The sequence below is a fragment of the Triticum aestivum genome, chromosome 2A, assembly GCF_018294505.1.
Source record: "Triticum aestivum cultivar Chinese Spring chromosome 2A, IWGSC CS RefSeq v2.1, whole genome shotgun sequence".
NCBI classification, from domain to species: Eukaryota; Viridiplantae; Streptophyta; class Magnoliopsida; order Poales; family Poaceae; genus Triticum; species Triticum aestivum.
The window spans coordinates 715,717,180-715,732,378 of record NC_057797.1 but is presented as its reverse complement, the minus strand read 5'-3'; the positions used below and the strand labels follow the sequence as shown (position 1 = coordinate 715,732,378).

Sequence of the window (15,199 nt, the reverse complement as noted above, 5' to 3'; positions counted from 1 at the left end):
CCATTCTGTTAGCTTAGCATTCGATCGTTTAGTATATTGCTATTGCTTTCTTCATGACTTATAAATGTTCCTATGACTATGAGATTATGCAACTCCCGAATACCGGAGGAACACTTTGTGTGCTACCAAACGTCACAACGTAACTGGGTGATTATAAAGGTGCTCTACAGGTGTCTCCGATGATACTTGTTGAGTTGGCATAGATCGAGATTATGATTTGTCACTCCGATTGTCGGAGAGGTATCTCTGAGCCTTCTCAGTAATGCACATCACTATAAGCCTTGCAAGCAATGCAACTAATGAGTTAGTTGCGGGATGATGCATTAAGAAACGAGTAAAGAGACTTGCCGGTAACGAGATTGAACTAGGTATTGAGATATCGACAATCGAATCTCGGGCAAGTAACATACCGATGACAAAAAAACAACGTATGTTGTTATGCGGTTTGACCGATAAAGATCTTCATAGAATATGTAGGAGCCAATATGAGCATCTAGGTTCCGCTATTGGTTATTGACCGGTAACGTGTCTCGTTCATGTCTACATAGTTCTCGAACCCGTAGGGTCCGCACGCTTAAAATTCGGTGACGATCGGTATTATGAGTTTATGTGTTTTGATGTACCGAAGGTAGTTCGGAGTCCTGGATGAGACCGGGGACATGACGAGGAGTCTCGAAATGGTCGAGACGTAAAGACCGATATATTGGACGACTATATTCGAACATCGAAAAGGTTCCGAGTGATTCGGGTATTTTTCGGAGTACCGGGGGAGTTACGGGAATACGGGAGTACATATGGGCCTTAGTGGGCTTTAGGGGGGAAAGAGGAGAAGCCACGAGGGCTGGCCACGCGCGCCCCATGGGCCTAGTCCGAATTGGACTAGGGGAGGGGCTGCACCCCCTCTTTCCTTCTCCTCCCCCTCTCCTTCCTTTCCCCTCCTAGTAGGACTAGGAAAGGAGGAATCCTACTCCTACTAGGAGGAGGATTCCTCCTTCCCTTGGCGCGCCTAGAGAGGCCGGCCGACCTCCCCTTGCTCCTTTATATACGGGGGCACCCCAAGACACACAAGTTGATTGTTCCAAGCCATGTGTGGTGCCCCCTCCATCATAATTCACCTCGATCATATCGTAGCGGTGCTTAGGCGAAGCCCTGCGTCGGTAGCAACATCATCACCGTCATCACGCCGTCGTGCTGACGGAAGTCTCCCGCGAAGCTCTACTGGATCGGAGTTCATGGGACGTCATCGAGCTGAACGTGTGCTGAACTCGAAGGTGCCGTGCGTTCGGTACTTGGATCGGTCGGATCATGAAGACGTACGACTACATCAACCGCGTTCTCATAACGCTTCCGCTTACGGTCTACGAGGATACGTGAACAACACTCTTCCCTCTCGTCGCTATGCATCACCATGATCTTGCGTGTGCGTAGAATTTTTTTTGAGATTACTACGTTCCCCAACACTATGTTTATCCTAATGTGATTTGGACTTGATGATGTTCAGCAAGGTGTACTGTTAAATTATGCTTATTTTTTATGATGCACTGTTTGGTTGTATTCAGTAATATTCATCGCATTTAGACCTTCTACGATTATGAAAATCTTCTTATAGAAGTCTAGTTCTTTCTTATTTTAGAAAAAGAAGTCTTGCTCTTCTTTCTTGCCGCTACTTGCGTTGCGAGCCAATCTTCAAATTGTTACGGAGAAGTCGTATTGTTCTGTCTTGCCTTGGTATTTTTGTAAGTTTGGACGTTGTGAGTCTGATTGCCAAAGCTTTTGTTTGCGTATCCTATGATAGTTGAATCTTTAATTTGCATAAACCTGATCATGGCAAGATCCATCAGTTTGGTAATTTTCTCCAACGAATTTGCAACCACAGAATCAAACAAAATCAAATTATATTCAATATAGAATATCATGCACCAAAGGATTACATCAGAAATTAGAAGAGATGCATTACAGGGCTGCAACAACAAAAACAAACAGGCTTGGACGGCAGGAACCTCACAGCCACATAACACAAGAGCTTACATAATCAGGTGTAGTGCATCAGCAACGTTCTCTGCTAGTACTCTGCTTCAGCTACAGCCCATTGCAAATTAATCAGGGCTGCAACGTTCTCTTCAGTGAAGCAAGCAGCGCCTATGCTGCCAGGTCGCCATCACATCGATCAGCGCTGTGGCTGACTCGCATCAGTGGTGTGACTAGCCCGTTGGTATTCTTTTATAGAAGAAGACTCCGTGAGCATCAAACGCTCAAGCCGAGACTTGAACTCTGGTGGGTTGGCTGCGAAATTCCGCGCCTTGCCAACTGAGCTACTCAGTTCTCTTTAACGAGACCAACCTGGGCTAGACTAGTGGGCTGGCTGCGAACTTCCGCGCTTTGCCAACTTAATTTAGAGAACTAGTAAGTATGCACGTGCCACGCACGTCGTGTTAGAATCAATATTTTTTAGGGGATCGGCTAGAGATGCCCTTACAAAGGTATAGAGTGACCCCTAGATAATACAGTACTAGCAATATGGATGAAAGGTTACCACAAACGAGTAGTTCACTTAACCTTTATAAGATGACATCTCAAAGGGCCACAGGTCGAAAGCTCGTCCGTGGTATGTCTGATAGATCTATGCCTCAGCACAAATGACATGATCGCTTCTGGGATAGCAAACAACGCACCGGCATATATTATTATTAGAAGGATAGAGGAGAAATGTCAAGCCGTAAGAGGAAGCCCGACAGAGGTTACAGCTGCGGCAGCCTGCCATGAACAAGCCGCCATGGCAGAGTCGCGAGAGAAAATTTGCAGTCCATGGAGCATCCATTGTTTCTCTTTTGTACACAACCTAAGGGGCCTTGTAGTACTTGGTGGGCACGAAGGGCATCTTGGTGACCACGGCGTCGTACTGCTTGCCGCGGACGACCACCTTGAACTCGGTCCCGGCCTTGTGCAGGCCGTTCTTCACGTACCCCATGGCGATGTTCTTCTTCAGGCACGGGCTGAACCCGCCGCTCGTCACCTCGCCGATGTTCTCCCCCGTGCCGCTCACGATCTCGCTGTGGCTCCGCGGGGGTGGCCCCTGCGAGAAGATGCCCACGCGCCGGATCTTGGGGCCTTCCTTGAGCTGCTTCAGGATCACCTCCGCGCCCAGGAAGCCGCCCTCAGCCTTCCTCCGCTTGCCGATCGCCCATGAGAGGCCGGCCTCGACCGGCGTGATGTGCTGCTCCATGTCGTTGCCGTACAAGCAGAGGCCAGCTTCCAGCCGGAGACTGTCGCGGGCGCCCAGGCCGGTCAGCCTCACCTTGCCCTCGGATTTCTCCAGGAGGGCCTTTGCGAGATCAACCGCGTTCTCAGATGGGACGGAGATTTCAAATCCATCTTCGCCGGTGTAACTGAAATGAGAAGAGTTTCAGAGACAGAAGCAAATTGTTCAAAACAACATCATCAATTGATAGACACATAAAGGACTGGTGTAAGAAGCTTCACTATAGAATTTGAAAGCTAAAATAAGATGGCACTTTATCGATTGCCTTTAAGCAACAGTAACCAAATAACATCCCATAGACCCACTTTTGGCATGCCAGATTGAACAGTAAAGTGATTTCAGTATTTATGAATTATGATGGACAAGTGATGCTTGGTCAATGTAAAAAAGTTAGTACTGATGCTCTTAAGGAATTGTCCTGGTATTAAAGAAAGGAGCGAGTCATAATATTGAAACTGGAAGTAATAATAATGGATGAAAAGGATTATACCCAGTTCTGGTGAGGAAGCAAGCAGATCCGTTGATGTCAATCATCTTGAAATCACTGAAGTACATTTTGCTCAAATCTTCCTTTGTCAGCAACTGGAGAGTTGGTGCAGCAAGAGGACCCTGCTCATGTCAAGGAACAGAGTTACAATGATGTCTTTGTATAAATTCGGGAAATAGTACATATGTTGGGGAAGTATCAAATATACATAATCGACATAAAAGTAAAATTTAATACTTCAACAAAACCACACAAATAGTGCCAAGAAGTTCAGAATAGAAAATCACTTCCCCCGCAATCGAGAATAAAAATCCTACGTTGTGAAGGTCATTTCTATTTTATGAATCGATGTGCAAACATTTATCCTCCTCTTGCTGAAACTTGAATTGGGTTGTTATGAACTGCTTTCATAATTTCATAGTGCTTATGACGAAAACTGGCAGGAGCAACTGCCTTTTCTATTAGGAGAAATGTCTGCTGTCACAATCCAATCTAGGAACCACTGGATTACATCAAAGTGAAACCACATAAGAAACTTTAGCTCGAGAGTCCACCAACCGAGAAAAAGACACGCAAACCTGCTCAACTACTACCTCAGAATTCAGATAGAGCATTGCATCTTGTAAGAACTAAGAAGCCAAAACTTGACCAAGCAAGCACAATTGCTAATCAAGAAATCTCACCAAGCAGCAAGATGAAAAAAAAATCCCTAGATTTTGGCGTCTGCACACCATCAAAAGAAAATTCTGCCATATTAGCTGAACTCATAGTCTATACAATATGAACAACAAACCATAAACTGACATCATCAATGATACTAATAATGTCTTTTCCCTAGTAAAGCTAAATGTTACTCTGAACTAATCACATTGAAACTCAATTTCACAAACAATGAACCGAATCGCCATGTGTCAACACTCTATCATAATGTACATTCCAAAACCTTTCCTGGCAGAAATGGGCCATTTATTTATGGTAGTACCCTTGTAGCTCCTCCAAATACTACAGCATTCGCTAATCCTAGAAATAAATATATGTATCCAACCTTGGGAATCTTCAACCCATTGCAGAAATCAATAATTAACCATAAACAGTTCAGAAAACCAATCAAGATGAAGAGAGCAGAGAAGGAAGGGCCAGCTGACCTGCAGGGCGAGGAGGGAGCGCTCGTCGTGGACGTGCCACTTGACGTCGCCGCCCTTCTTCTGGAAGGCCTCCATGTGGGCGCCGATGTGGGCGAGGTCCTTGTCCCGGCAGCCGGCGTTGACGACGAGGTAGACGTGGTGGTCGTTGACCTTGGTGACGACGGAGTCGTCGATGGCGCCTCCCTTGTCGTTGGTGAAGACGGTGAGGGAGCCGGTGCCGTCCTTGAGGGCGGCGACGTCGGCGACGACGAGCGACTCGAGGAAGGGGATGGCCTGGCTGCCCTGCAGGCTGAGGCCGCACATGTGGGAGACGTCGAAGAGGCTGCCGTTGGCGCGGCAGTTGAGGGTGGAGTCCATGATGGTGTCCTTGTACTGGATGGGCATGCTCCAGCCGGCGAAGGGCACCATCTTGCCCCCGTGCGCCACGTGGAAGTCGTAGAGCGCCGTCTTCTTGAGCTCCGCCTCGGCCGCCTCCGCCGCGCCCGCGAGGTGGCGGCGCGCGGCCGTGGAGGCGCCGCCCGTGGAGGAGGCGGCGGCGGCGCGGCGGGCCAGCGTGGCGCACGCGAGGAGGCCTCTCATCGTGGCGGGGTGGGGCTGAGAGGGGGGAGTGGTGGTGGGGGAGTGGGATGGGAAAACAAAAGATGAGATTTTGAGGGGTGGTGGTGGGTGGCGACGGGGAGGCGATCGGCGGATCGGGAGTGGGTGGTGGCTGCCGCTGCCTCGGCGCGAGCTCAGCTCGGAGGGGGTTTGGTGATGATGGATCAGTGAGCGATCAGTGGCGCGTCAGTGCCCGTCTTGTTGGCTTTCGGATTATTTTTTGTTGGGTTTTTGTCCGGCTTTGGTGGTGGATGGTGACGGCTCTCCCTCACCGGGCAAAGATCGTGTGCGAGTCCATAAAAAGAACACTTCACAGATTCTTGCTTTCTAGTGGTAAAACAGTCCAAATCGCAGACAGATTGAGATAAAAACCATTCTGATCTGAACGGCAAAACTGGGCAGAGACTAACGAAAAAATCATTCCGAGGATCCGCGTACGCATTGGCATCATGGCAGGGCAACTGGCCAGGAAGCAACAGCGCTGAGGCCATGCAAATACGGCATCCAAGACTATAGACAAACATAGGAGGATGGCAGCGCCCGACCAGGCTCAGATGCATGTTATTGATTCAGCAGCAGAGGAGGGAGGTAACGTACCTAACCCACAAATAACAATATTCTGGCAACCACTTGACATGGGATCACGAAACAAAAACACACCAGCATTGCCTTTCCAACAACCAAGCGACAGATTCTTCATTCATATCATAGGCCTAAAACCATCAAACCGATGAACCATTCCAAACTGAACTAAGACTTTTGGTGGTCAGATCTAGCAGTTCAAGAAAGCATGCCCATGCCATCCAGGGAGGCTTACAACCAGATCAAAACGCTGCTTCAAAATGCCAGGCGACGACGCGTCTCTATATAGGTATTCACAGGCTTCATCTCGCGGACATGAATTAAGGGTAAAACAGGTGACAACGTCTTGACCGCACATGTGGGCAAAAAAGGTCTCGGTAAATTCTGCATGTACCTCACTACTTAGACCCTGCAGACTTCTTCGAAGATGATTTCTTCTGCTTCTTCGGTTCCTTCTCGGGTATCTTCTCTGCCTCGACCGTCTTCTTCCTGTCCTTCCTCTCCCTCTTCTTCAAAGCATGCATGTGGGCTTTAAGAACCAGGGCATATGAAGCTTGGAATTTCAGATACTCCTTTGCAGACAGCTGAAAGGCATGGCAAGCACGGTAAGATTCACTGATTGGTCCAGAAATGCAATGAAAGTGCCAGGACAGATATGTTCAATAATGCCACCATGAAATGAAAATAAAATAAGTCCTCAGTCCTCATAACCAAAACAATATTGCAGATTACAGTTCTCTGATGACATTTCAGAAAATATTCATAGTATTGCCAACATATCAGAAATATAGCATGAACATTTACCATAAGCCCTAAGTGCACATATTTATCCAGCCCTAAGCTAAAGCACTTGGCGGAAAAAATGCCCCTACTTAGGTGAGTTGCAAAAATTTGATATGGCTGGGGCCAAATAGGTATGCACAAGGATAAACAGATTAGTTCATGTGAGTATTTGTTTTGTGTTGTCAGGATATGAAATGGGAAGGCATGTTTCCAAATTGACAGCAGACATCATTACTAATTAGGATAGCTAGTAACCCTTCTACATGAAAATGAAGGAAATATAAGATAACAGAAATAAACAACAGTTTTGTAGCCATAAATAGGGACGCCTTACATCACCACTTCAACCATCAAAATTAAAAGGAGAAGTAAAACTGTTACCAAAACTTAGGTCATGGGAATTAGGAGTCTTAACATGTCAATTCTCCTTTTTTAGATAGACCGTGATTTCATTACTAAGACTTGCACAGATTGCCAGCAACAGTGTCTTGTGGAAAAAGATGCACATAATCAATTGTTTCATCGGAGAGCATAAATGCATGGAAAGAAAAATGCATGGGTTCACATCGATGCATATCCTTGTCAATGGTAAATGCTCCTTGATGAGGGCTTTCACAAAAGCTAGATAAGGTGATATCATGAGGTGCTACAACATGATCTTGGGAAAATATCATTCAGGTGTTTGCAAAGTGGAAATAGATTGTATACACTTTGATAAATGGAGTTCAACTGATGTAAGATGAAACAATTAATGCGGGTCGTCACTGGTTCATGCAATTGAAACTTGGCAAGAGCAAGAAAATCTGTCCCATCCTTCAAATTTGCACCAATTGCTGAACCATCTTAACACTGGTAAGTTCTAACTCTTTCCCATTCAGTAATAAGATTGGTAATCAGGACAACTCATTAGTGATGGCCCCGTCTCCCCACTGCCCTATTAGTTTAACTACAGCTGTAGCAATACGAGAGGTTACTGCATAAAAGACTTGCACCACTATGATCAGAATGTACCAAACATAAGTGCTTCAGTCCTAACTTTATACTTGTCATTATGCTACTCAAAGTTACTGCATATCCCCCAGCACTGGGATGATCGCGATATGACACAATGATCATATATACAGTGTATCCTCTCTACATATTCAGGTAATTCTGTTGATTTACCTACCTATCAATTTCTCAATACGAACAAACCATCCTCACCTCGAAGTAACAACCAACAAACATTCTATCAGCATGTGTGCAAACCCGAGTTGTTTCACTTCATATCCAGAGGAAATATGCAAATGTCTGATCTATGATTCACAATCCTAGCAGAACAGGGGCTAATGACAATGACTAACAGCGGCCTGATTACCACCAGGTACAGAATCAATGCAAAACACATCTCACAGCCATAATGCCGAACCAGCAGCAGGAAGAAAGTGAATAGTACCGAGGTGGAGATGTTCCTCTTGCCATCGGAGGCGCGGACAAGGCACCGGTACTCGACAGGCTCCCCCTTACTCGCCATCTTCTTCAACCTAGCCTGACACTTCATCGACGCTGCACACATCAAACAACTCGTCACATCAGACTTGCTGAACCCATCAAATCCACAACCCAAACCACACGAACGAGCCGTAAGGGAAGAGGACTCACATCGCTTCATGGTGACCCACACGGAGCCCTTCTCCGTGCTCCGCTCGTACATGTTGGTCAGCTCGCTCAGGAACGGATCTGCCTGCATCAGCACCTGCACAGACCACGCAATGCCGCGAGTAGACATGGTCAGAACCAGTTCGACAAAGCAGGGCGGAGTTTCCGCTCAGTTTTCCACCATCGATCTGAACTACGCGACGCCCGGGACTGGTGGAAGCGGCCGGATCGGTTCCAAATTCTAGGGCGAAAACACCGGGAGATCTGGTTCTCCGCCGAGCTCTTCTCGCCAGATCGCGATTCTCGGCGGGACGGGCATGAAACACGGCGCGGATCGGAGGAACAGAGCATCGGGCAGGGGATTACCATCTTGAGGAGGGTGGCCTCGCGATCGCCGGGGGAGCGGAGGTCTTCCCCTTGTCCGCCGAGCCTTGCTCTCCTCTTCGTCGGCTCCGCCGCTGGGGTTCGGGTCGGAGATGGGGGAGGGGGAGGGGGAGAGGGGAGGGTGGGGTATTGTGGGAGGACGGACGGGGGAGATCACGGGACGGGAGAGATCTGACGGATAAGGTGGCCGGGTGGGACGGCAGGGGCTGTGAACTTGTGAAGGCAGCCTTGGACTGGATGACGGAACGGTGACGCCGACTTTTTTTTTCGACGGGAAACGGTGACGCCGACTTGGAAGAGAGGACCGTCAAAAAAAAAACTTGGGAAGAGAGGCAGAAACGCCGTGATTCGGTTCCTTGGGCTTGGGCTGAACGGGATAAGCATGACACTCTTTTTTTTATTCTCCGTATTTATTGTGTTTTAAATCAAAAAATATAAAATTTGATCAAACCATAAACATTTACATTAACAGATATATATGATGTGAAAATATATTCCGTGAGGAATCTTTGGTATCGTAAAAGTTAATGATATTTTTTTTTATAAATTTGATCAAAACATAGAAAGTTTGACTTATGATAAAGCTATAATATACAGAGTAAATAAAACCGAAGAGTATACTATTCCTTCTTATGTCATTGACTATACCAAACATGTTTAGCAATATTTGGGCAAGAGAATGAGATTTTAAAGGTGAGAGTTTGTTAGAAGATTAGGCTTGAAAAGTTGAATAACTAAGTTGGGCCGGGTCGGGCTTGTCTCATGAGGCGGGCTCGGGCCTTGTTTGCAACCCAAAAGGTAATTCAAATGGGGCTTAGGCTCGGACTTCTATCTTTTTTTAGATTTTTGTGTTGGGCTTTCACACGTAAGCACTTAAAATGCAATCTTGGGACTTTGAAGCTTGATTTCGGGTTGGGCTCACTCGGGTGTCGCCCAAATCCACCAGCACTGCAGCCACGTCGGCACTCCCAATCGACCATCGCAACCCCTGACTCCCACCAAATGGCCAGATCTAGCTGTCGGGGTTCACCGCTTGTGATTTTATGCGCACAACAGCCCCGAGCACTCACTGGCTCGCCTCCTCCCGATCCTTCAGTGACACCCAAGGAGGGGGGGGGGGGAGAGGACACTGGAAGTAATCGATCTTTCGTCCAATGGCTCCAGCCCATGCACCCGTGGACTGGGAGAAAATCCTGGGCGAAAACGACTCTGACGCCAACACATAGTTTAAGTTTGAATCGAGGAAGAAGATTAGTTTTTTTAAGTTTTTATTTTGTTCGAATCGACAAGTTTTAATCTGTATTATGCAATGTAGTTTGAATGGACTTGTGATATCTATGTTCAAATTTATGTGAGAAAAATGTTTTAGGGAGCTAAATTTGAGAGTTCGGCTAGGAACCATATTTTTTAACTCAGTTTGAGTAGGCATATAGGGCTCAATTATAGCCTTTTGCTAGGGACGCTTTTCAAAATGATAACAATACGAAACACCTCCGTGCCCATCTGCCCATCTACCTGTCCTGCAGCTCGTTCTTCCGGTAGCTCCTCTTCATGTAGTGGTGGTTCCGGCCTACGGTCAGACTTCCTCATCTTCGGATTTTGCCCCGACGGCATGGGATTGCTTAGACTCGGCCAGGCCGAAATCCTTGCTCGACCTTTCAATGCTGGCAGCGGCGACACCTACGGGTGTCGTTCCCTTACTGGAGGCGATGCCATGGTTTCTATATGTGCCTTTCTTCGAGCGTCAGGGAAAACTCTAGGTCTCTTTTTTTTCAGATCGGACGACGACGGCGCCGTGGCGTCATTCTTCTCATGAAGGCGTCGTCTTGTTGGTCGTGGAGTCCTCGATGGTGGATTTCGAGATGTTGGTCGTCTTATTGGTTTGGTTTGGGCTGCGTCCTGGGGCGGCGAGTTTAGCCGTGTTTTTCTCTATTTGGGCTGAGCATTCCATGTTTTATATGCTCCGAACGCCATGTTCACGCCTCCTGCATTCGAGTCATGTGTTGTATCATTATCTAAACTTTTTCTTATTTTTTTTATTAATAAAAAATGGTACGCAAGCTTTGTGTATTGGTGAAAAAAAAAACACGACAGACAGGGAGTAGTCGCCAAAATCAGAACGTGATCGACAGCATTTCGCCGGCAGACTACACGAGAACGCATGCAGCCTTCTCCAATCTTTATTTCTACGAATTTATTGCCCGATACATCGATCGATCAAATGGAGGCGCAAGAACGAGCGGCATCTCAAATCGACCAGCGCGCGCGCACAAGTAGACGTACTACTAGTAGGCCGGATGCAGCGCGCCTCCCAATCTAGAGGCGTGCGCGGCGGATCCTGTCGCCGTCGGTGACGACGTGGGCGCGGGTGATGTCCCGGAGCGACGGGCACCCGCTGAGCGCCATGGCCAGCTCCAGCTCGTCCCGCAGCATCTGCAGCACCTTCCGCACCCCCGCCTCGCCGTCCACCGCCAGCGAGTACAGCACCGGCCTACCGATCTGCACGCCACACCAAACCCACACATCGAGCAAGCGTCAGCATCGCCGGCCAAGAAAGAAACACGCAGATCGAGTGTGTCTGTACTTACGAACACTCCCGCGGCTCCGAGTGCCAGCGCCTTGAACACGTCGGTGCCACGCCGGACGCCGCCGTCCAGGAACACCGGCAGCCGTCCCTTCGCCTCTCTGACCACCTGATTTTTTTTACACACTTTTGGTCAATATGCATGCATGAAGATTTTTTTTACTGAAGCTTCCTGAACTTTATCTGCAGTTTCCCATATTCCTTCTCGTAGTACTACAGGTGCGGCTTGCGACTGGTTGGCACACATACCTCTTCCAGGCAGCTGATGGTTGCAGGGACATAGTCCAGCTGCCGAGCGCCATGGTTGGACACGATGATGCCGGCCGCGCCGTACTCGATGGCAATCCTAGCTGCATTTTGCACAAGTTTCTTGATGGACTGATATGCCGCCATAGCAAAAAGAGATGCAGCATTTTGGGAACGGAGGCGTGCTGAAAAAACTTACTGTCTTCTGCAGTCATGACACCTTTCACCAAGATCGGCAACGAGGTAATTGTCTGCAGCCACTTGACGTCCTGCATTTGTGCATCATCAGTGTTCATTATTCCATTCAGTAGGTGCTACGATACCTTCCAACAGCATTTTAAATTAAAAAAATAGAGGAAAAAAAAGTACCTCCCAACAAAGAGATTGGTCGACTTGGCTAGCAACATAGGAAGCCAGCCCAGAATCATCTGTCTGGCAAGACACAAAGGACATGGTAAGATGTCTGATAATAACATTCTACTTAGGCTCTCTAAAAAAACATTCTACTTAGGCGATTTCTGCGATACGATTGGCTTGGTTGTCAGGCAATTAACCTTGTCCATCTTGCCGAGGTCCAGCGCCGCAAAGTTCTCCAGCACTAGATGTGGAGGCAAGTTGAACCTGTCAAAAGTAATCATAAATTCAGATTTCAGGGTGCAGATTGTGCAGTTCCTAGTAAAATGGAATAGACCATTTATTGAGTAAATTGGCATGATAATGTGCACATCTGTTGGATTTGGACCTGTTCTTGATATCAGCTTCCCTGCGGCCGAGCCTTGGAGTATCGACGGTGAGGGCGATCGCCTTGAACCCCGCCATTTCAGCCCTTTTCACGAGTTGCCGAACTATATTCCTGTCCTTGTAAACCTGACGAAGACAATGATCCACGCCTTGGTCAGTTGGTCAGGTTAAAGAACAAGAAACAATTTTCACATGTTATTATTAGTCTCATAGTTTGTGAGGCTGAAGATGACACATACATAAAGCTGGAAGAAACGAATCCCGGGTCCTACTGAGTTAACCCTTTCCACACTAGAAGTAGCCCATGAAGACAATGTCTGAAAAAAGCATAAACCATATAAAGCTAGCATCAGCACAGTAATTATTGGGAAAGATCAAAGCTGCTACAAGAGTCAGGTGATCTTCCAAACCATTATGGTCCCTGCAGATGCCGCTGCTCTTGCAGTAGCAAGCTCTCCTGCATATATGGCAGATAAACTTCTCTATGAGAACATTGCTCTGGAAATAGCAAGGAGATGGTGACTGCAAATTTGTTTGAATTAACCTTCAGGGTGAGCCATTTTCTGCATGGCCGTGGGAGCGATCATGATCGGCATGGAGACGTCGAAGCCCAAGATATTTGTGGCCATGTTGATATGGGACACATCAATCAGTACGCGTGGTCGGAACCTGAAACCAAATTGAAATCAAAGTCTACAATAAGATAGATGCGTATGATCCTTAGGGCATCTCTAGTCCATGCCCAAAAATTCTCCAAGTCCCACCCAAAAGGTAGAAGTTTGAATTTTGATGAGCTATTTTCAACAGGGGCACTTCTGCCCATGCATGTATGTATGTATGATGATGTCATTTATCCTCTCTGAGAGTTCCTGACGAAATTGTCATCTACTTTGACCATCAGAACCACATATGACAACAAGACTCGTCTGATCCCTTGTCCTCTACTCAATGCCATGAGATCCAATATTATTTGTCCAGGTCTGCTGCCATCTACTTATATACTAATCAAAATGCAAACCAATCACCTACGCGCAGCCTGTCAGGACTAAACTTGTACTCATAACAGTGGGGTTGTAAATTTTTCCACAAGGGTTCATCTGAGACTTATCCTACGCCATCTCCAAAGATTTTATTATTTTAATAACGCAAAAAGTTTCGATTGACGCCGACACTTGCCATTATACATTGTAAAAGAAGTTTATGTCATCCTTGCAAAAAACTAATGCTGAAGCTCTTTCTACCGCCTTACTTTTTTCTGAATTATTAGTTGCTGATGCCAATAAAAACAAGCACAGTTCATCTAGCAGCATATACTACCAAATAGACACAGCACAGAAGTTGAAAATACAATAAATAGATACGGCTAAAAGCATGAGACCTGCTACTTTGGAGGATAGCTTACAGGATTCTGGAGAAGGCCTCCCTGTTCTCGTTGAGCGTCCACTGATCCTCTGCGCCGGAGGCGTAGTAGTCGTACACCATCTTGGGCAGCTTCTCCTTGGCCAGCCTCTCGTACTCGGACACATTCGTGATCATCTCCATGCCCCTGCTCGAACAATCTCATTATTAGTCCCCAGTTCAATCTGTCCATGCCTTTATGAACACAGCAAGCAGTCAAGCAGATCCTCTGCTTTTTGTCTCAAAGACAGTACACCATGAATAAACTGAAGACCGCTCTCGCACAGATAATTTGACAGAGATGAATCAACAAAGGCAAGAACAGCACGAAGAAACGAGGAGGCCGATCTATCCGAGGAGGAGTTGATTAGCTGCAGAATCTATCCATGGGTTCCTGATTCGGTATCAGTAGTTCGAGATGTTACTTTCGAATCAGTGCTGAAAAATCGAAAGCAAAACGATCCGACGGACGGCCGAGAAAGAAGCGCAAAATCATCCCGAGAGATCACAAGAAAGAGGAACGAGGCGGGTAATCCAAGGGAAATGAGAGGAAAGGAACCAGTAGGACTCACATGGCTCGAAGGGGGAGGAGCGATGAACGGAGGCAGGCTGCGTGCACGAGGAGGGCTGCGCGACGGCGGCTCGTCCGTGTCCTGGAGCGGAAGCGGAACAGGGGAGGAGGTCCCGTCACCCGTGGTGTCACCGGGGTGTGGTATTTAAAGGCTTTTTTTCAGCAAATGAATGTGGTTTGGTGGTGAGACTGGTGTCACTGTTCTGAACTCCTTCTGATGAGGCAGCCCATCTATAGCTCAGAGGCATGTTCAAAAATGGTATTTAAAAAAATCAATAATGGAAGGAAGATAATGATGGTATTGTTTGTGTCATTATACCTACGTACTTAAAGCAGATTCTAGCATGTAAACGTGATCAGCTTTTGTATTATTATTAGTCTTTTGTTAGCATGAAGTGTTTTTTGCAGGCTGAGATGGTGGAATAGGATACTGGTATCAATCCCTTGAGATATGCCTCATTCTCTATAAATTTTTATTAGGGATGAATAGATTCCATTTTTACAAACAAGTTGTGCCAAAGTGACAATTTTTATATGGAGTTAGAGTACGATGTAGGTTACAAATATGGGAATCTCATGAGTTGGATAGCTGCACTATGGTGGACGAAACTAGGCGAGATGCACTAGACTGATGGGGATAGGATTTACGACTTCAACTTGTGGCTCTCATAAGTTGTGGAGCTTCAGAAATCCAATTCGGCTCTTGTCACGCACCAAAAATGATTTTGTGCAAATGTTGCTTTTTTTTAAAAAAAAAGACATGTTTATTGTCACACTCAAATGC

At 46.8% G+C, this 15,199-nt stretch overlaps 3 protein-coding genes across 3 annotated transcripts; all 3 read right to left on the bottom strand.

Moving 5' to 3' along the window:
- Positions 1 to 2,649: 2,649 nt before the first annotated feature.
- LOC123190483 (aminomethyltransferase, mitochondrial) lies at positions 2,650 to 5,652 on the bottom strand. Its single transcript, XM_044603130.1, has 3 exons — positions 4,892 to 5,652; positions 3,750 to 3,868; positions 2,650 to 3,386 (listed from the first exon to the last, which is right to left on the bottom strand). The coding sequence occupies exons 1-3, from the start codon at positions 5,468 to 5,470 to the stop codon at positions 2,840 to 2,842; spliced, it is 1,245 nt and encodes a 414-aa protein (XP_044459065.1). The 5' UTR covers positions 5,471 to 5,652; the 3' UTR covers positions 2,650 to 2,839.
- Positions 5,653 to 6,153: 501 nt separating this feature from the next.
- Positions 6,154 to 9,028, bottom strand: LOC123190484 (signal recognition particle 14 kDa protein). Its single transcript, XM_044603131.1, has 4 exons — positions 8,858 to 9,028; positions 8,495 to 8,588; positions 8,289 to 8,398; positions 6,154 to 6,654 (listed from the first exon to the last, which is right to left on the bottom strand). The coding sequence occupies exons 1-4, from the start codon at positions 8,858 to 8,860 to the stop codon at positions 6,469 to 6,471; spliced, it is 393 nt and encodes a 130-aa protein (XP_044459066.1). The 5' UTR covers positions 8,861 to 9,028; the 3' UTR covers positions 6,154 to 6,468.
- Positions 9,029 to 10,992: 1,964 nt separating this feature from the next.
- On the bottom strand, positions 10,993 to 14,639 carry LOC123190480 (peroxisomal (S)-2-hydroxy-acid oxidase GLO3). Its single transcript, XM_044603129.1, has 12 exons — positions 14,417 to 14,639; positions 13,849 to 13,992; positions 12,991 to 13,115; positions 12,857 to 12,903; positions 12,686 to 12,763; positions 12,448 to 12,572; positions 12,260 to 12,326; positions 12,075 to 12,137; positions 11,905 to 11,974; positions 11,709 to 11,809; positions 11,464 to 11,568; positions 10,993 to 11,374 (listed from the first exon to the last, which is right to left on the bottom strand). Coding segments are annotated over exons 1-12 (1,110 nt in total). The 5' UTR covers positions 14,419 to 14,639; the 3' UTR covers positions 10,993 to 11,191.
- Between the last annotated feature and the right edge of the window lie 560 nt (positions 14,640 to 15,199).